The following is a 22,312-nucleotide window of genomic DNA, read 5'->3' on the forward strand; positions in this document are numbered from 1 at the left end:
AATATCCAGGGGTTGGAGCAACAGTGCAGCAGACTGGATGTTAGCCTGGTATGCGGCCGATCCAGGTTCAATCCCCAGCATTCCCTCTGGTCCCCTAAGCACCAGCAGGAGTAATTACCGAGTGTTCATGGCAGGGGCTATACTGGGTGTGACCCAAAAATTTTAAAAAGGAAGGGAAGGTAAGGACCATGACAATCAGAAGCTATCTTTGGAAGGAACTGATGAATCTGAATATTCAGGATCTACAGGTACTCTAACAATTAACAATCAACCAGGGTATCTATGTGAACTATGGCTGTGACCTCTAAAGTTCCCAACACTACCCACCCACCACCACACACACCTATCAGATGGGTGGGCACTCAAAAAACAGCGGTTTCGGTAAACAAACAAATAAGCAAACACTGGAGGTGGTCTAGTAGTTGCAGTACCTGCCATGCAAGCAATAGGACACGAGTTCAATTCCCTGTGCTGCCAAATGGACTAAGAACGAGCCGAGCAGCTCTGCCGTCTTTGGTCTCCAACACCATAAGCTCTTTCTAGCTACACCACAACTAAAGAGTGCCACCTGCTACTAGCATTGCAACAAACTGATGTTTGAGCAGGGCTGGAGCGACAGCAGAGCGGTAGGGCATTTGTCTTGCGTGCAGCCAGCCTGGCCGAGCCGGGTTCGATTCCTCCGCCCCTCTCGGAGAGCCCGGCAAGCTACCGAGAGTATCTCGCCCGCACGGCAGAGCCTGGCAAGCTACTCGTGATGTATTCAATATGCCAAACACAGTAACAAGTCTCAAAAAAAATAGAGACGTTACTGGGCCCGCTCGAGCAAATCGATGAACACCGGGAGCACCATGGCCAGTAAACTGACTCAAGATCACATCTGAGAACTGAAGAGTGAGCTCAATGAGCTGCAGCACAAGCTTTATATTGTTTTCTGTTTTGAGACCCATACAGTGGAGCTCAGAACTCACTCCTAGCTCAGTGCTCAGGGATTACTCCTGGCAGTGATCAGGGAGCCACATGCAGAGGCTGGGGTCAGCCAAGTACCTTCACCTCTGTACTATCTTCCTGGCACAAGGAATGCATGCTCTGTATGGAGGAGCCTGGGTTCAATTGTAGGCATCACATAGTCCCCTGTACATTGCTAACACAACCCCTAAGTACTAAGCTGGGAGTAGCCCCTGACCAACACCGGGTAGGGCCAGAAATTAAACCCCAAAACAAAATCCAAGAACACTAACATATATGACTCTCAGTGCCCTGCTTTCTATGAATGTCATAACCTGATGTGCAACTGCCAGAAAGCACCATAACCAACACTAATATGAACACTAACGACCAAGCATGTGTGATCTCTGGTGACTCTGACATTATCAACAGAATGAGAAGAGGGCAGAAAAATCAGTGCTTGTGAAGTCTGAATTGAGTCATCTGTGGATGTTATGAACCATGACCCACAGATTAGATTTGTAGAGAAGTAGCTCACAGCAACTGAATGCCTGAGGAAATTCAAGACCCCTAATGAACATCATAACCAATGGATCAAAAACAGCACTGGATGTAATGATTAGGTATGTTCTAGTAACTATTATTCCAAATGTAGTAACTGATAATGGAAGGTATACTTCTAAGGGTAAGATGGAGAAAGAACTAAAAGATTTTTAAAAAATTTGACACACTGATGCCTGGAGTGCTTTAAAATGCCAAATTAACACAAAGCAAGGAAATAACATTCTCTTTTTCTCTTAAGTATGCTGTGAAGCCAATACTATGTTATAAATAGAGAAAACCACCCCCAGAAAAGCTGGCAAATTCAAGAAGAAAAAGAGCTATTTTAGGTTCCCTCTCTCTCTCTCCTTTCACTCTGTAAAAGAAGGGTGAAGTATTTATATAAGGAAACAGATTTTTTTTTTGTCTTAAAAATCAAATATTTCAACCTGGTAGAAGTTACTGGAATAATCCAAGACTCTCTCAATTCTACCTTCGGCGACCCAGGCTTCTCAGCGCTGAGTGATAGGTCAGGTCACAAGCAATCAATCCTAGGATCAGGTCTACTGGGCTTACCCTCTTCCTCTTGCCTGGGCATTCCTAAAACCTAGAAATGCCACTTAAGCAGTCCTGTCCTTTGGGTATAAGGCTCTGTATACTAAATGTTCACAACATGACCCTTTAACCCTGGCTTATGAGAGCACTGAAAAGGGATGTCAGGGGCAAACCTTGGCTTTGGTTGCAGCTGAGGCAAGAGCAGCTGCTGCGGCTGTAGCGACATTTCCCTCAGAAATTTCATGTTCTACTTTCTTCTTTCCAACATCATTTTCTCTTTCTTTACAAGTATCCGTGAGTTCCTTGTTTTCTTCAGTCTCCTTTTCTTCTGCAGGGGGGAGAGAGGGAAGAATCAGAACGCTTTATTAGTGTGGTGACCAGTTTCATTAACTTTCAATCTTGTTCTCTCCACCACAAGATGAACTAGGACGACTATGATACAGAATTCTCAATGCCTTTTCTTCTCTAAGATTTTAGCACAGAGGGCATAGTGTTTTCCTTGCACGCGACCAACCCGGGTTCAATTCCCAGCATCCCGTTGTGAGGCCCAAAAGCAGGTTCCTCAGAAGCCATGGCAGGCTGCAGCTAACATTAAATCTCAACGAGGCCTCAGTTTCTATTTCCCCAAAGCAGGATTTGCAGTTTCTGGTAAATTCTCAACTGAGTAATTCACCTAGATAAGAAACTGGGCAGTTGGATCTGAACAGTCATGTGGGGTCGTTGCACCCAACTTGGAAAGAACCCCAAACTGTTACTGGTACCTGCTGTCTAATTGCTGACCACTGTTGTAACAGGGCAATGCTAAAAATAGATCAGTATATAAATTGCTTCTTGACTAAACCCTATATAAACTGCTGTGATTTGGAGTTGAGGTTCTTGTCAAGACTTCACTGCATTGGATGAGACTTGGACCCTAGCTCAAGCTAGCGCTGGCTCGGGCTAGTGATAAAGTTCCTTTGCTTTTGCATTATCGTGTGTGGAACTGGGTCTCTCCGCAATTGGGGATCTGAAACTTGGGCACAACACCATACGTCCCCTGAGCACCACCACGGGTAATTCCTGAGCACAGAGTCAGGAGTAACCCTTGTGTATCGCTGGGTGTGACCCAAAAAGCAACAACAATAACAACAAAAGATTTTTGATAAACCATTCCATGCATTTACGTTTACTTCAATTTAATTTGAGATGGATTTTCTACATGGTACACTTTGTATTACTTTTGTATTCTTTTCATTTCTCTAAGCTGTGTGCAGTTTTCTTAAGATATAAAGGAAAATTCAGGGTGATACCCTGCCCTAAGACCAACATTTGTTCACCAGTCACTGAAGTGATCTGGGAAGTCCCAGGGTTTGGAGAAAACCAAATATTGCAAATGTGCTTCCACGGGTCCTCTGAGTCAGGAATGATTGGGTATACAACGGATGCTAAGCAGGTTTGTGCAGTGACCTATGTCAAATAGAACAACTGGCCTGTCTATATGCTACTAAAAATAAGGAACCCACTACCATCATTATTGGTACCTTCAGGAAAAACAAAATTTAAAAGCCTACCATTGTTCTTGCAAGAAATGAAACACCTTGGGCCAGAGTGATAGCATTTGCCATGTATGCAGCCAACGTGATCCCCAGCATCCCATATGGTCCCCTGAGCACTGCCAGGAGCGATTCCTTAGTGCAGAGCCAGGAGTAACCACTGAGCATCACCAAGTGTGGCCCCAAAACCAAAAACCAAAACACAAAAAAAGAAAACTAAACCTCCAAAAAATGGAGAAATATTTCTACACAAGCACACATTCCCCCAGTGCTCTGCAGTTTTACATAACAAAAATCCAAAGAGTTCCCTCAAATTACCTGATTTGGCATCTTCACTAACTTCACTATCTTGTTCCTTCTCACTATTTTTTTCATTTTCTCCATCTTGTGCTTTATCATTTTCATCTATTTCATTTTCTCCTTTGATTTCTGCCTGAAATGGGTAAAGCAAGTGAACAAAACTTGGTTGTTTTATAAGTGACAGTGATATTAGAAAAACAAAAAGATACCACTATTTTTTATAAGAAGTGAACTCTGGGTGGGAATATAACAGTGGCTAGGGCACCTGCCAACCATGTGCCCAACCCAGGCTTGAGTCCCTCTCTGTACCACATGTCCCTTAAGCAATGCTGGGTGCAGCCCTGGGGGCCCACAGCACCACTGAAGTGGCTCCAGTAAACCCTGAACATCCAGGTCCACAGCAGGAATATATTGATAGACCTTTGCACTGAGCCAATGGCATCACTGGCTGAACACTGCATTAGGGATCCAGGGCCTTTACAGCTTGGGAAACCTATGATCCTCATTCCTCAAGAAATAAACTCGGAGCTGGAGTGATAGCACAGTGGGTAGTGCGTTTGCTTCACATGCAGCCAACCCAGGTCAATTCCCAGCACCCCATATGGTCCCCTGAGCACCGCCAGGAGTAATTCCTAGAGTGTATGAGCCAGGAGCAACCCCTGTGCATCGCCGGGTGTGACCCAAAAAGCAAAATAAATAAATAAACCTTAAAAAAAAAAGTGAACTCAGTTCAGTGGGGCTTGGAGAGTAAAGATGGAAAGTAGTAAGAAATGCAGGAGCTTAAAGATAGGACAAGGGGTAAGGTGCTGCATTGAATGAGGCCAGTCATGGTTCAATCCTCAGCACTTGATTCCTTAAGCATTGCCGGGGGTAGCCTGGTAGGAGCCCAAGCACTGCTGGAGTGACCAGAACAATCCACAGAACTGCAGGATCCACAGAGTTCTGAAATCCACTGGGTAGACAGAGAATTGCTGAAATGACCCGTTCAGGCACCCTGAACACTGCTTGGGAGACCCCCTTAAATTCAGAGATGTACCTCTTAACATTTAAGTATTCATAATACGTATCTAAAGCACTAAAACACCCTTGTCCTAAGATCAGGATTAGAATGTTAAATTTTATATTACTTATTGGTTAAAAACAAAATTATTCATTAGTTTTCCAAAAGATCAACAATTAAAATGAAGTTTTTTTTAAAAAAAAAAGAGGGGTGGTGGAGAATAAGCATTATTAACTGTGAAGCAAAATAATCTGTTGCCAAAAAAATCCTAGAAAACCCTCGCAGGTACATAATGAGAGCTTATCATACACCCTCATCGAGAAGAGGCTGGTCAAGCCCTCTCTGCCCAACACATCTTTATAGCCTCTACAAATCTGGAGTCATGTATCACAGACACTGCCTCCACAAGCTGTCCCCGGTGATTCCCCTTCATCACTCTTGGAATCTTCAAATCCCAACCCTTTCTTTCAATTTTGATATTTCTGTCTATTCTTTAAAATCTATGTCGAACGTTACCTAAGATTTTTCTAGAGCTGGGGAGATGGCTCAATAGTTAAGCACATGCCTGCAAGGCCCAGATTTAATGCCAGTACTGCACAGTCCTCTGAACACCACCCATAGTAATCCCTGAACACAGAATTGGGAGTAGCATTCAAGCACTACCCAGTGTAAACCCCCCATAACCTTCCCCAAAAAGATTATTTTAAATTCTTTGCCTTTAATAGTCTATAAGTCTATTCTGGAACAAGCATAGAACCAAACCGTACTATTCAATAATCATAAGAGCCATAAATTTTATATTCATATTCCCACTGGGCTAAAAAAAAAGATGGGGGGAGTAAACAAATCTTCACTGAATGAACGAGAACTGTCCTCTCTTGCTCTTATGTATCTTGTGCCAACTCTACTTTAAACCAGCAAAACATAGAAGACAACTCAAATGATCAGAATAAATCCAAACTATTAAGCTATAAAACGTTCCCTTGTGGCTTTTCTGTTAATGGTACAATTCAAACAGAAAGGCTCTACCTTTTCAGGCTGCTGACCATCAGTATCTGGCTCCATTTTTTCTTCCTCTGCAGCTTCTATAAGCAAAATAAGAACAGATAATATATGGGCAGAAAAGGACTATACAGCTATATATTAAATACTTAAAATACTGTCACCCATAGCAATAAGGTTGGAGCTCACAAAAAACGAAGCTGGCATAAATCAATACATTGACATGATTCTATTCATTTAAAGATCAAAGACGTTGGTGGAGAATGGGCACTGGTGGAGGAATGGGCACTCAATCATTGTATGACTGAAATGCAAACACGAAAGTCTGTATGTAACTGTACCTCACGGTGATTCACCAATAAAAAAGAAATGAAATTAAAAAAATAGATAAAAAATGCACGAAAGGGATCAGGAGATAATGCAGCAGGGTAGGAAGCATGCCTGAGCGTCTCACTCAAATGGGTTTGATTCCTGCCACCACTTGTTCCCCCAGCACTGTTGGGTGGCCTGGGAATGCCTGGCACTGCAACACCCAGTAGCATCACTCCTTAGGGCCATGTGCTGAGTCAAGAGTCTGGTTGGCCAAGTATCTCTAGTGGGACCCCAAAACCTCTTGATCACCATCAGAAAGGCTCAAAAACAAAACAAAACAAAAAACACACATAAAAGCAATATTCAGGGCCTGAGTGATGGTACAGTGAGTAGGTGCTTGTCTTGCATGTGGCCCACCCAGGTTAGGTTTCTGGCTTCCCACAGGGTCCCTGAGTACCACCAGGAATAATTTTTGAATGCAGAGCCAGGAGTAACCCCTGAACATCGCTGGGTGTGGCCCAAAATAGGGGGTGGTGATGGTGGGAAACAAGTCACCAAGTAAGCAATATCCAGTGGTTAGAAATCAGGAGAGCAGTAAGGAATGGGTGATAGGAAGGAAGCAGGCAAAGTGGTCCTGGGGTATTGTGACAAATATCTTTTTTAGTCCTGGCTATTGATAAATGTTAAAAAACGTGCTGAACTTTTTCACATGTGCAAAATTAAAAGAAAAAATGTTTTATTTGTTTTTGGACCACACCTGGCTGTGCTCAGGGCGCAGTCCTGGTGAGTATGGGGAGAACAATATAGGGTGCTTGGGATCAAACCTGGATTGGCTGTGTGTAAAGTCAACACTCTACCTGCTGTGTGCTATTGTTCCAGGCCCTAACATTATTTTTTAACTTAAAAAAAAATCAAAGAGATAATTCATGGGGCTTGGAATGCATGCAGTGCATGGCATCCAACCCCAAATCATGACTGGATCCTCTCAGGACCATTACAAACAGCACCAGAGCACTGTTGGGAGTGGCCCCTAAACCCAATAAAAAATAAAGAAAAAAGACCAAAAAAAAAAAAGTTACTATTTGAAACTTAATGAACATTTATCCTGAGTCAAGCTCTGGAAATACAGTGCCGAGCTAGAGATTCACTGAACTACTGAAGAGCATCACATGCTCAATGGAAAGAACAGAAACAGTGCACCAATTCTAACCACTGATGGACATACAACATGTTATAAGAAGGGCACAGCTGCCTCAGGAAGGACACATGATCACAGAAGCATTTTCTGGGCAGACTTTGGCTGTGTTTATGACGGGAGGGGGTTCAGGGAGTGATAGTATATGCACAGGACACTTAAAAGACACAAGGTTATAAACATAAAATAAACATATTTTAATCTATTAAATTTAGGGCTGGAGATATAGTACAGCAAGTAGACTACTCATCTTGCATATAGCCAACCTAGGTTTAACCTACTACATTCCATATGGTCCCCTGAACACCACCAGGAGTGATTCCTGAGTGTAGGAGCCAGGAGTAACCCCTGAGCATTGCCAGGTGTGACCCCAAACCAAAAACAATCAAAACAATTCAAGGACTTCTATTCATTAAAATATTAAAGATTGGACCAGAGTGATAGTACAGTGGGTAGGGCTTTTGCCTTGTAAGCGGCCAACCCAGGTTCAATCCCTGACATCCCATATGGTGGTTCCCCCAAGTTCCACCAGGAGTAACTCCTGAGTGCAGAGCCAGGAGTAACCCCTGAGCATCGCCGGGTTTGATCAAAAAAGAAGAAAAAAAAAAAAAAAGATGTCCAAAAGAAAGAATACGAAATAAAATAAACAAAATGGAAGAAAATACACGCAGATCAATATATAAGATTTATAAAGGAAAGGATAATATTATAGAAAAATGAACAAAGACATGAATAGCTCAGAATAACATAATAAATGAATTTAGAAATGAAATTTAATTCATAATAAAATGTCACTCTACATCTGGCATATATAGAAGTATTTCTTTTACAAGAATAGTGTTCTGGATGAAATTAATTCATGTGAATGATAATTATATGAACATACTAAAAGCAGTCACTCATTTTAAGAAACACGTAAACATCCAACAGGCTGACTCTCTAGTAACACAAGTCCTTTCAGTGGCCTCTGACATTCTCTCAGTAACAACAATGTACGTCCTCATCCTGCTGTGAGCTCCCAAAGATCCTTCTCAATCTGCTATCATCCAGATAGGCAGAGACTTTCTCTCCCGTTTTCTGAAAAGGGCTAGGTAAATAGTTTTATTAGAAAATTGAACCAGAGAGACAGTACATAGATTTTAGGTACTTGCCTCGAAAGCAGCTGATTCCAATTCAACACCTGGAACCCTTATGTTCCCCTAAGCACTGCCAAGATTGACCTCTGATTATAAAGTAAGGAGTAATCCCTGAGCAACACTTGGCTGAGGGCCCAAAACCAAATAGAAATTAAAAAAAAAAAATCACCTGTCCCTAATTCATCCTCTAGCAGATCAACAAATAACCTGCTGTCAGATTTTATAAATAAAATTTAACCAGAACGCCATCATTTTCATTTAATAGTTCAGTCTATGGTTCTTTGCAAAACAAAGGCAAGGCAAGGTGAGATTGGAAAGACAAAGGTCAGATGTTATTTAACTTTTGTTAGATGCCAGATGTTATCCTCTAACTCAGTCTTTTCCAAAGTAGGGTAATACCAAAGTGGTTAATTCCAAAGTGTCCAGGGGAGTCCCATGTTACAAAGTGTTCAGTGGCCAAGAACAAAGAGACGGGGAACATAAATGATGGTCAATGGACTGTTTAATTCAGAAGTGAATATCATACTTATAAAACATCTGAGGGGGTTCAAGGTATAGGACTGCAGGTAGATGTGATTGATCATTTACAGAGGTAAAGCATTTTGGTGGTTTTTTTTGGGGGGGTCACACCCGGCGATGCTCAGGGGTTACTCCTGGCTCTGCACTCAGGAATTACCCCTGGCGGTGCTCAGGGAACCATATGGGATGCTGGGAATCGAACCCGGGTTGGCTGCGTGCAAGGCAAATGCCCTACCCGCTGTGCTATCACTCCAGCCCCAGGAAAAGCATTTTAATGGAGGCAATTCTTTTGGGGGGCATTACCTCAAGGAGACGTTTTTCTAGAAGCTTTGGCCCAGGGGTGACGTTCCATCTACACTTCTTTTCTTTTTCCCTTGCCACTAATACATACTAAGTAACTATTTACTTATTTGGATTTGTAGGTTTTTTTTTTTTTATAAATACAATAAGAAATATATTCTGGGGCTGGGAGAGATAGCACAGCAGGTAGGGCGTTTGCCTTGCATGCGGCCGACCTGGGTTCGATTCCCAGCATCCCATGTGATCCCCTGAGCACTGCCAGGAGTAACTCCTGAGTGCAGAGCCAGGAGTAACCCCTGTGCATCGACAGGTGTGACCCAAAAAGCAAAAAAGAAATATAGATTCCTAAACAGTTTTGGGGGGGGGGGGGGCGGGGGCGGGGGGCAGAGGTTAAAAGCTGGCTGGGCTTTTACCGTAAATCCCAGAGTAAGTCTTCAGGCTGTTTTATCTTTTCCTACCACACGAGGTCCCTTCTTTTAGGTCATTACGCCTTGTATCATGACCATGGTTTATAATTTCTAGATTGTTCCATTACTAAAAGCCAAGGTAGCTTTGCTGCTCACCCTGCCCCACCCCAAAATCCCTTGGTGGGACTCAGTTTTTTTGAGTATTAGGCAACCAGAACGACTGAAGCCTGACAGACTCCAGGAGTAAATACATTTCAGAGTCAATTAACTCCCAAATATTAGGAGCATAGCAGTAACAATCTTTTTGTGTTTAAGCAAAGAACACTGTTCTATAGTAAACTATAAAAAGGTTATAGGGGAAAGAGAAAAGCAAATAATTCTCTACAGATACAAAATCCAGAGTAACCAGAAGGTTTGACTTTCTAAGTAGCCAAGCCTGACTTGGAGAAATTGTCAGCTAAGAGGATGAGAGGCAAAGCACAAAGGAAAGGTTAAAGATTAACTTGGGGGATTTGGAGCAGCACTTCGAGCTTCTTGGGGGAGGAAAAGGTGTAATTCAGCGAAAAATCCTAAAATACTTGGGGGTTAATATCCAACAACATATCCCTCGTGGGAGGGTACTAGAAGCAAGTAAAGGGGCAGGAGATGCAACTGGGGGGCATTTTCTGTTAGCTGAAAGAACGTGGGGGGGGTTTCTTCAAAAGATTAAGTAAATTAAGTTAGTTTCACATCCTGTCATCTAACCCTTTACAGAAAGTGAGCTGACCACTATGATAGAAAATCAATGCTAATATGACAAAGACACTCAGAAGATATCTTTCTTAAGGTCCAAGCTTTAACGCACTGAAAACAAGAGATGTGACCAGGACCAGGACCCACAGCAGTGAGACTTGTAAGTTTCAGATCCCTGCATACTTTCCTTAAGCAGGAAGACCTATTTAGTGGCTCTTCTCACTGGCATGATGAAGTCACTCTGTTGGAAAAGTCTACACGGTAAAGAACACTGGGTAGCCACTAGACCTGAAGGAGAGCCAGGAGGCAGCTAAGCTGGGCAACCAGTTCTACATCCAAGTAAAGTTCCTCAACAATTAGGGGTCTGGAAGATAGTGCAGTTCAAACTCCCCATCACCTCAATGGCAACTATGTAAGATCAGAGTAGAGGATCCATTCAGCAAAGCATAGACTTCTGATCCAGAGAAACCATAATAAACAGATATTCTTGGGGGCGAAGCAATAGCACAGTGGGTAGGGCACTTGTCTGCACATAGTTAACTGGGGCTGGATGCCCAGCACCCCGTTATGGCTCCCAGAGTACCACTAGGAGTGATCCCTGAGCACAGAGCCAGGAGTAAGCTTTGAGCACAGCCAGGTGTGCCATTCTCTCCAAATAAATAAATAAATGGATGTTCTTTTGTATCTTTTTCTGTTTCTCTGGGTCATACCCAGCAGTGTTGGGAGGGGCACACTCCTGGCTTAGTCATCAGAGGTAACTTCTGTGGTACTCAGGAGATCATGTGGTGCTGGGGATCACATGGGCTCTAGCATGCAGAAAAACTTTGAGCTATTTCATGTACTTACACTCCAAAACTTTGCACTATTTCCCCAGGTCCGATATAATTTTTCCCCCAGAATTTTTTACTGAATCACTGTGAAATAGACCCTTACAAAGCTGGTCATGACTAGATTTCAGTCATAGTTTTCCAAAACTCATCCCTCCACCAGTGTTACATTTCCTAGCACCAGAGTCCCCAGGTTCCCTCTCATCACCCCCATACCACCCAAGCCTGCCATATCTCTCTGTCTCTGTCTCTGTCTCTCTCTCTCTTTCGTCCCCTCCCCTCCTCTCTTTCTCATGTTTTCTTATCTTGCAATGGATAACAAATACACCTACTAGACTTTTGAGTGTACCTCAGATGTGAGATGCAAATTAGCTGGCAATCATGACAAGAAAACCTACAGAGAGCAGGACAGGAAATGGCATTGCTGATGAAGTTATGAAATTTGCTTATAAATGGATAGACATAGAGAGTATCATGCAAAGTGAAAAGAGTCTGAAAGAGAGGGACAGACAAAGAAGGACTGCATTCATTTGTGGAGTATAAAACAGCATAACATGAGACTGACACCTAAGGATAGTAGATACAGGGGACAGTAAGAGTGCTCCATAGCTGGAAGCCTGCCTCATGGGCAAAGGGGAGAAGGAAGCTGGAATAGAGAAGAAATCACTAAGAAAATGATGGCCTGAGGAACCGGTCGGGATGAGAGATGTATGCTGAAAGTAGATAATGGAACAAACATGATAACCTCTCAGTATCTGCATTGCAAACCATAATCCCCAAAAGTAGAGAGTGAGTATGGGGAATATTGTCTGCCATGGAGGCAGGGGGAGGGTGGGAAAGGAGGGGGGATATACCGGGGATATTGGTGGTAGGGAACGTGCACTGGTGGAGGGATGGGTGTCCAATCATTGTGTGATTGTAACCCAAACATGAAAGCTTGTAATTATCTCATGGTGATTCAATAAAATTTAAAAAAAAAAAAAAGAAAAAAGAAAAAAGAAAAAAGAAAAAAAAGAAATGGCATTGCCAATTAGGTGCTTCTCTGTCCCTCCATCTCCCACAGATGCAATATTGAAAACCCTAATCAGCCACTCAAAACCATTTGCCACATGCCACAAAATATGTGAATTTGAAAGATCTCTGTATGCTTTGTTTTACTAAAAAAAAAATAAAACTGAGTTAAGCTCCTGTTTTCTTTAATTTACTAGCCCCTAACACTATCCTTAATAGTTGCTACCTCTTTTCCCATGCTCTTGGAATACTTTTCAACCTATGATAATATGGTTAGAAAAACTAAAATGTGGCCATCTTTGAAACGTTCAGAATAAGAGAAGGAACACATGGAGGGTGCGGGATCCCGGAGGAAAAGAAAAAAGAAAAAACAGGTTCCAAAAAGAGCCGAGAGCACCGGCAAGTTCCAGCTGGAGTAGGCGCCGCATCCCGCCTCCCCCAGATGGAACCCCGGTGACCAGAAGCCTCTACAAACACAGCTCGAGTATGCGGGAACGAGGACTTTTTCTCAAAACCACAAGGCCGCGTAAGACATCTCTCTATATACAAAGTGATCAATGAGAAGTAAACCACCCAATCTTTCTCCCTGAAAATCAGAGTTAAGTTTGGAGCATGGCCACAGCCCCAGAAACACAAGGACTTAATGCAGAAACCAGCAGCTTAGAGCAGAAAAGTGAACGGACGATGAGTTAACCCAGGCCATCATTTCTGCCCAGAGGGGAAAAGGGTGTTGCCCCATTCGCCCTCTCTTCTCTGGAAAGAAGGATGGCGGCCGCATGGGAGCCTTGTGGACAGCAGGTATGAGCCGGGGGTGTGGGGGTGACTAAAACCTCATGGGAAGGGGGGCGTTCTGGTCCGTCCTTCACGCCCTACCGAGGTCACCAGTTGCCCCCCACGAGCGGCTCTCCAGCACGGCCACAGCCCCAGAAGCACAAGGGCTTAATGCAGAACCCAGCAGCTTGGAGCAGAAAAGTGAAAGGACTATGCGTTAATCCAGGCAATCATTTCTGCCCAGAGGGGAAAGGGTGTTGCTCCCTTCCGCCCTCCTCCCTCTGGAAAGAAAGATGGCGGCCACATGGGAGCCTTGTGGACAGCAGGTATGAGCCGGGGGTGTGGGGGCGACAAAAAACCTCATGGGAAGAGGGGCGTTCTGGTCCGTCCTTCACGCCCTACCGAGGTCACCAGTTGCCCCCCACGAGCGGCTCCCCAGCACGGCCACAGTCCCAGAAGCACAAGGACTTAATGCAGAACCCAGCAGCTTGGAGCAGAAAAGTGAAAGGACTATGCGTTAATCCAGGCCATCAAGTCTGCCAGAGGGGAAAGGGTGTTGCCCCATTCGCCCTCTCTTCTCTGGAAAGAAGGATGGCGGCCGCATGGGAGCCTTGTGGACAGCAGGTATGAGCCGGGGGTGTGGGGGCGACTAAAACCTCATGGGAAGAGGGGCGTTCCAGTCCGTCCTTCACGCCCTACCGAGGTCACCAGTCACCCCTCACGAGCGGCTCTCCAGCACGGCCACGGCCCCAGAAGCACAAGGACTTAATGCAGAACCCAGCAGCTTGGAGCAGAAAAGTGAAAGGACTATGCGTTGATCCAGCCCATCAAGTCTGCCGGAGGGGAAAGGGTGTTGCCCCATTCGCCCTCTCCTCTCTGGAAAGAAAGATGGCGGCCACATGGGAGCCTTATGGACAGCAGGTATGAGCCGGGAGTGTGGGGGCGACTAAAACCTCATGGGAAGGGGGGCGTTCCAGTCCGTCCTTCACGCCCTACCGAGGTCACCAGTTGCCCCCCACGAACGGCTCTCCAGCACGGCCACAGCCCCAGAAGCACAAGGGCTTAATGCAGAACCCAGCAGCTTGGAGCAGAAAAGTGAAAGGACTATGCATTAATCCAGGCAATCATTTCTGCCCAGAGGGGAAAGGGTGTTGCTCCCTTCCGCCCTCCTCCCTCTGGAAAGAAAGATGGCGGCCACATGGGGGCCTTGTGGACAGCAGGTATGAGCCGGGGGTGTGGGGGCGACTAAAACCTCATGGGAAGGGGGGCGTTCTGGTCCGTCCTTCACGCCCTACCGAGGTCACCAGTTGACCCCCACGAGCGGCTCTCCAGCACGGCCACGGCCCCAGAAGCACAAGGACTTAATGCAGAACCCAGCAGCTTGGAGCAGAAAAGTGAACGGACTATGCATTGATCCAGGCCATCAAGTCTGCCGGAGGGGAAAGGGTGTTGCCCCATTCGCCCTCTCCTCTCTGGAAAGAAAGATGGCGGCCACATGGGAGCCTTGTGGACAGCAGGTATGAGCCGGGAGTGTGGGGGCGACTAAAACCTCATGGGAAGGGGGGCGTTCTGGTCCGTCCTTCACGCCCTACCGAGGTCACCAGTTGCCCCCCACGAGCGGCTCTCCAGCACGGCCACAGCCCCAGAAGCACAAGGGCTTAATGCAGAACCCAGCAGCTTGGAGCAGAAAAGTGAACGGACTATGCATTGATCCAGGCCATCAAGTCTGCCGGAGGGGAAAGGGTGTTGCCCCATTCGCCCTCTCCTCTCTGGAAAGAAAGATGGCGGCCACATGGGAGCCTTGTGGACAGCAGGTATGAGCCGGGAGTGTGGGGGCGACTAAAACCTCATGGGAAGGGGGGCGTTCTGGTCCGTCCTTCACGCCCTACCGAGGTCACCAGTTGCCCCCCACGAGCAGCTCTCCAGCACGGCCACAGCCCCAGAAGCACAAGGGCTTAATGCAGAACCCAGCAGCTTGGAGCAGAAAAGTGAAAGGACTATGCGTTAATCCAGGCAATCATTTCTGCCCAGAGGGGAAAGGGTGTTGCTCCCTTCCGCCCTCCTCCCTCTGGAAAGAAAGATGGCGGCCACATGGGAGCCTTGTGGACAGCAGGTATGAGCCGGGAGTGTGGGGGCGACTAAAACCTCAAGGGAAGGGGGGCGTTTCGGTCCGCCCTTCACGCCCTACCAAGGCCACCAGTTGCCCCCACGAGCGGCTCTCCAGCACGGCCACAGCCCCAGAAGCACAATGACCTAATGCAGAACCCAGCAGCTTGGAGCAGAAAAGTGAAAGGACTATGCGTTAATCCAGGCAATCATTTCTGCCCAGAGGGGAAAGGGTGTTGCTCCCTTCCGCCCTCCTCCCTCTGGAAAGAAAGATGGCGGCCACATGGGAGCCTTGTGGACAGCAGGTATGAGCCGGGGGTGTGGGGGCGACTAAAACCTCATGGGAAGGGGGGCGTTCTGGTCCGTCCTTCACGCCCTACCGAGGTCACCAGTTGCCCCCCACGAGCGGCTCTCCAGCACGGCCACGGCCCCAGAAGCACAAGGACTTAATGCAGAACCCAGCAGCTTGGAGCAGAAAAGTGAACGGACGCTGCATTGATCCAGGCCATCAAGTCTGCCGGAGGGGAAAGGGTGTTGCCCCATTCGCCCTCTCCTCTCTGGAAAGAAAGATGGCGGCCACATGGGAGCCTTGTGGACAGCAGGTATGAGCCGGGAGTGTGGGGGCGACTAAAACCTCATGGGAAGGGGGGCGTTCTGGTCCGCCCTTCACGCCCTACCGAGGCCACCGGTTGCCCCCCGCGAGCGGCTCTCCAGCACGGCCAGGACTCCAGAACACAGAAACCAATTTCTTAACTATCTGACTTTCAGTAGAAATACTTCCAGGGTCAATAGGTAAAAGAGCAGAAATCCAAAACCAACATTTAATTCTTGAACCCAGCCGTAGAAAGCAAATCACTTCACAATGCTTTTTCAGCATGTCTGATTCGGGGGGGGGGGGGGTAAACTCTAAATAATAGTGGTGAATCTTTTATTGAAACAATGAATCTAATCAAAGCAGATAGAGTGTTAACTAGAATTCATCTGCTTCACAGGGACGGGGAGGGGTGGGGGGTGGGGTTTTATTGGGGTTCTTCATGGTAAAAAATAAGTATTGGTAAAGGGAAATGTGTTTGATATTTGCATGACTGAGACATAAACCTGAAAGCTTTGTAACCTTTCCCACAGTGATTCAATAAATAAAAAAAAAAAAAAAAAAAGAAAAACTAAAATGTGGAAAAAACATAGAATTTCCTATATATTTTTTTGAGAACGGGACAAGTGAGCTTTAAGACAAAATTAAGAATGTGCAGTATACCTGCCTTTAATAAAATATATTACAAACCACTAATGATACTTTGTAATACAGAACTATGATTATTTTGTGGGAAATGTCACCAATTTCTGCATTTTATCTGTCAACTGCCAGTAGTTACTTTCTAAAACAGTGAATTATAATTTTGAGTATATTCTCAAAATATAATTAAAAAAACTGAATTCTACTTTTGAGAACTTCTTAATGACTGCAAGGTTAAAAGTCCACAGTGCTACAAAGAGTGCTATGGTTAAGTATTTTGAGTTCAATTGTTTTGCTTTTTAAAGCTATAAAAAGGGGACTGGGCTCAAATATAAGTAAACATTCCTGGACAACGTGGCCACAAAAGTGGCCACGCAGCACATCATAAAACACTCCCTACTCATTCTCTATAATTATCACACCACATTTGATGGGGTTCAGATAGTAGGCAACAAATCATAGAGGGAAATACACACACACACACACACAAACACACATTTAGATATATATATATACACCAAAGCTCACATCACCCAAACTTTAACAACATGTTAAAGTTAGTGATATCCTATAGAATGTCTTAATGGTTCCTGCCAAAATAGAACAATCTTCTCGTTTCCTATATGAACACTTTTTTGTAAGCAGTTCAGCAGTTATTCATAACAGACAATACGAGATATATTATTTCGGTTGTGTTTTGGGGCAGGGATTGGGGTTTGGGATGGAAACATCCTGAATTTGGTGGTGGGAAGGTGTAATGGTGGTGGGTAACTTATAAAATTAAAAAAAAAATGTAATGTGGAGTTCATGACCAATTCAACCAGCTTAATCAATGGCTGAATAAATAGCAGTACTCTTACATTATAAAAAAAATAAAGAAATAATAAAAAAGAAATAAAAAGAAATGCATGCCCTATCCCCTCCTGTCCCCTGCACTGCTAGGTCCAAGCTTAAACAGTCCAGTTGGCAAAGTATCTCTGGGAGTGACCATGGGCCCCATTAGTACTGCCTGAAGTACTGTCCTCCCTCTCTCCCTTCCTCCCTCCGACCAAAACCTTGGAGAACTGCTGATTCAGTAATTTTTTTACTTCTCTGAGAAAAAGGAATGAGACCCTTGATGGTAATTCATTCGAAATTTTTGGGAAACTAGGGCCAGAAAGATAGTACAGATGTTAAGGCACTTGCCTTGCATTTGGCAGACCCCAGTTTGAATACAGGGACCAATATGGCCCTCCAAGTTGTCAAAAGTGAACCCTGAGGGGCTGGAGAGATAGCACAGTGGGTAGGGCATTTGCCTTGCACGCGGCTGACCTGGGTTCGATTCTCAGCATCCCATATGGTCCCCTGAGCAGCGCCAGGAGTAACTCCTGAGTGCAGAGCCAGGAGTAACCCCTGTGCATCGCCGGGTGTGACCCAAAAAGCAAAAAGCAAAAAGCAAAAAAAAAAAAAAAAAAAAAAAAAAAAACCCAAAACAAAACAGAACAAAAAACCAAAAACAGTCCAAGCCATTGAGCAGCGCACCACACTTATAAACTAACACTTTGGAGGCTTACTCATACTTGTGGCCAACCAGGTTTGTTGTTTTATTTTTTCCTCCCCAACATGATTTATTTCACTCCTATCCTCTTCTGTTTTCTTTCACTTCAATTTTGTTGACATTATTCTCAAGAATCAAACACTTGCTGGCACATTCAATGCAATATATTTAAATTGAATAATGGTACCAGATAAAATTACAGATAGGAATGAAGCTTATTTATCACTCATTATCATGTATAATCAATAAATGTTTTAATATCCTCTTAAAAAATAATCAAATACTTGTTTCAATCTGGCTCAGATAGTCTAACCTTCCTTTTCAAAGTTCAGCTCAAATCCTACTTTCTCTGTGAACTCTTCAATCTAAAGTCACACATTTCCTTTGCACAAATTCTTTTTTTATTTTTTTGGTGGGGGCCACACCTGGCAATGCTCAGGTGTTATTCTGGCTCTGTACTCAAGAATAAATCCTAGTAGTGTTCAGGGGACCATATGGGATACTGGGGATCAAACCTGGGTCAGCTTTGTGTAAGACAAGCTTACACAAAGTACGGTACCTGATGTATTATCACTCCAGCTCCATTTTATGCTAATTCTATGGCATCTCCTAGATACAGTCCATCTTGAACAATACATTATATATAACAAGTCAATGTAACAATTCATTATACTCCAATCCTCTAATACATAGTTTTCCAAAATACGTGCAATTCATCACATAAAACTGCCCCATTATTAAGAGGATGCCAGCTTTATCTTACATAATTTCTCACAGAAAAAAACCCTTTGTTAAGTAACCAAAGATCTAATTCTGATTTTAAAAAAAATTCCTAAAAGTCTGTATTATATAATGGAACTGAATTTTTTTCTAAAAACAAACATCCTACCATCTAATAAATGTTACTAGGCAAGTGATCTAATATAGTCAGTACTAGAAAGTTCTTAGAAGTTCAGCTGATACATTACACATGTTTGAATTCGTATTTCAAACATGACTCTTCATGTAGATCTGAAAGGGCGCTTCAAACATAACAATGACAAAGAAATGTGGAGGCCCACTGCCCATGTGGGCTTCAAACAGCACCAAATACTGTTGCACAATCTCCTGAGCTTCACCAGCCTAGCATGTTTTTGCACATAGTATTTGAGAAACGCCTCATTTTAAAAATGATCTGGACAGGCTGGAGAAATAGCACAGCAGGTGGAGTGCTTGCCTCGCAGGTGGCCAACCTGGGTTCAATCTCCAGCACCCCAAATGGTCCACCAAGCTCCATTCAGAGTGAGCCCTGAGCACCACTGGGTATGGCAAAACTGGAGGGGAAGTTTTTTTTTTTTCATGAAGGGAAATCTTCACGGTGAGATGACTGAGGTTATTTATAATATAGTATAGAATAGTATCTAGGGCAGAATTATCAAGTCACTTCTGCCTATCATGGTCCTAGAAAGTGGCCTTTTCATTATTACTGCCATTGCTTTCTTAATTTGAAAAACCAAAAACAAGTTCTAAGCCATGAAAACTAGAAATTAAGGGGCCAGGGTGATAATACAGTGAAAGGGCACTTACCTTGCACACAACCAACCCAGGTTCGATACCTGGCACCCCATATGGACCCCTGCGCACTGCCAAGAGTAATTCCTGAACACAGACCCAGCACCACCAGGTGTGCCCCGAAAACAAAACAAAAACAAACAAAAAGCAAACACCCTATGAATGAAAAAAAAAAGAAAAAACTAAAAATGATTGTTGGGTTCTTAAAAATAGTTGTGACAGGGACCCGGAGTGATAGTACAGCAGGTAGGGTATTTGCCTTGCACACAGTTGACCCAGGTTCGATCTCCAGTATTCCAATGGCACTCCTTGCACTGTCAGGAGTAATTCCTAAGTATAGAGCCAGAAGTAACCTCTGATCATTGTCAAGTGTGGCCCAAAAAGTCAAAAACAGTTGTGACAAATGGTTCAGGACATAATCTTGGGAGTCCTATACTCCACGATGTGAAAAATGCTTTTTGACATCCATTATCTCTGAATGTTTCATTTGTGATTCAATTTCCCAAAAGATATTGTTCATTTCAAAGAGAAACATCAATTTACTCAAATGTCTCTAAATAAAAAATAAGATACAAAGCTGGAGCAATAGTACAGTGGGTAGGGTGTTTTCCTTGCATGCAGCCGACCCGAGTTCGATTCTCAGCATCCCATATAGTCCCCTAAGCACCACCAGCCAGGAGTAATTCCTGAGTGCAGAGCCAGAAGTAACCCCTGTGCACCGCCAGGTGGGACCCAAAAGCAAAAAAAAAAAAAAAAAAAAAAAAGATACACAGTAAACCCTGAGCACCACCAGAGTAATTCCTGAATGCATAGCCCAGAATAACCCCTGACCATTGCCCAGTGAGACCCAAAAAGCAAAATAAATAAATAAAAGTGTGTAACCCAGGCTTAAGCTCCTAGCCATGCTCAGGAGACCATATGGGATACTGCGGATTGAACCCAGGTCAGCTACATGCAAGACTGTATGCTGTACTATAACTCTGGCCCCTATTCTTTTAACTTTTGTTTTAGCGTCTACTTTTCCCTAGAACTCAGTGCATTTGAAATCTTATTTTTTTTTACAAAACTACCAAACATTAGCCAAGCAGTACAAATGCTGGTCGACTTCGACATGAGTGTGTAAAGTTTAGACTATAGCTGAATGACAAGAAGACAATGTTTATAAGAATTGGTCTAGTTCCTGATGTTCCATTCACTCTCAATGTAACAAACGTCTCGGAATGAAACAGTTATGTGCACCTAGGTTGAGAAGTCAACATGAAGAATGACATGGCACCTGAGTTGCGCAGGAGGAAGAGAGTGGCTTGGAACACCTTCAAGAGCATCGAAGGGATAGCTAAGAGGATGAAGAAACTCCAGCTCCGGGCACATCACTTCGATTCCACTGTTCTTCCTGCATTAACATATGCCTCAGAGACCCGGGCCCTACGATAACAGAACTCTATTCAGGTTTCCCAAAGAGGAACAGAAAGAGCTTTGCTTGGAGTATAACACTTCACTGAAGTGAGAGAAAGAATCTGAAGTTCTGACTTTCGTTGATGATCAAGAATCAGGCATGCTGTCTCGTTTGCCAAGGCGTCGAAAATCAGATGGGCTGGACACGTAATGCAATTTGGAGATGACAGCTGGACTAGAGCCTTTACCCACTGGATTCCATGGAATGTCAAAAGATTGCGTGGCCGCCCACCTACGAGATAGTCAGACTTCTTTGTCTGACTATCCTGAACATTCTGTTTGACCCTGAACATCCTGTTTGAGGCTCTTCATGTTCCTGGAGCGAGCAGACGCCATTGGGCTACACTAGCATGCAATAGGGATGAATGGAGACATTACTGGTGCCTGCTCGTGCAAATCAATGAGTAACGGAATGTCAAGTGATAAAGTGATATACTTTTTTTTGCTAGAATGGTTTCAGGCTATGCAAAAATTAAAAAATTAACATTAGAGAAAATAGTGAATGACTATTCACTAAAGAGCACAAATGAAAGAGTCTCCATCTGATAACCTAACATTTATTTACTAAACAATTCTTACAAGAGATCCCCTAATAAATGAAAATCAAGGTTTTTCAGTCCTAGAGCTTATCAATCTTGTGTGTCACCAAATGTCTCTCCCGCAATCCAAAATAAAAAATTAGGTCAGTGACAAATCCAGAGATAGCCTCGTAGCGTATTTTCATAGCTCATACATATAAGTCAATATGTATGATACAGTGAGTTCAGTGAGAATCATAAACATAACATCCAAGCACAATATTGTCTTAAGAAAACCCTATATCATTCAAACCCTACACTATTTTGAATTAGTGTGCTACATTAACAAGGCACTATTTTGCCATATAAAATGAAATGGATGATTCCTTCTTTGAGCTCCCTGCTTAGAATGAGCTTTTTCAGGAAGGAAGGAAGAACACTGCTACCTCTCATTACAACTTAACTGAAGCAATTCCACAAGGAGTACCATTTGCTGTTTCCTAATTTATTCTATTAGTCACTGCCCAATATAAAACACCAACTATAAAAGGCCACGTTTGTAATAGTATTCCATTCACAATTCATTCATACAATGCTGGTATTTTCCCTGGCCCTAACGAAATACAAAAATACCCAAATTCTGTTGTTACAACTAGTGAGTATACACTGCACTTCAGAAAGGACACCTGATCAGCTACTTCCTGATGCTATGAATGAGCTTCACTGTTCCTGCCATCCAAGAATCATGCCCTGTCTTCTCCACAGATTCCTGCAACCGTCTCATTCAAGTTTTGCACACGTTAGGGAACATCCATTCCCTAATGAAT

The 22,312-nt window shown here is 43.9% G+C and overlaps 1 protein-coding gene across 1 annotated transcript in view; it reads right to left on the reverse strand.

Annotated features, from left to right (window-relative positions):
* Positions 1–22,312, reverse strand: part of SMARCC1 (SWI/SNF related, matrix associated, actin dependent regulator of chromatin subfamily c member 1) — a 132,708-nt gene that overhangs the window by 34,612 nt on the left and 75,784 nt on the right. Inside the window, exons 22-24 of the mRNA XM_056129210.1 lie at positions 5,902–5,957; positions 3,891–4,005; positions 2,214–2,368 (exon numbers count right to left, since the gene is read on the reverse strand). Coding sequence (XP_055985185.1) covers positions 2,214–2,368; positions 3,891–4,005; positions 5,902–5,957 — 326 coding nt within the window. The remainder of the gene's footprint in view (positions 1–2,213; positions 2,369–3,890; positions 4,006–5,901; positions 5,958–22,312) is intronic.

The sequence above is a fragment of the Sorex fumeus genome, unplaced genomic scaffold, assembly GCF_029834395.1.
Source record: "Sorex fumeus unplaced genomic scaffold, SorFum_2.1 ptg000072l, whole genome shotgun sequence".
NCBI lineage: Eukaryota > Metazoa > Chordata > Mammalia > Eulipotyphla > Soricidae > Sorex > Sorex fumeus.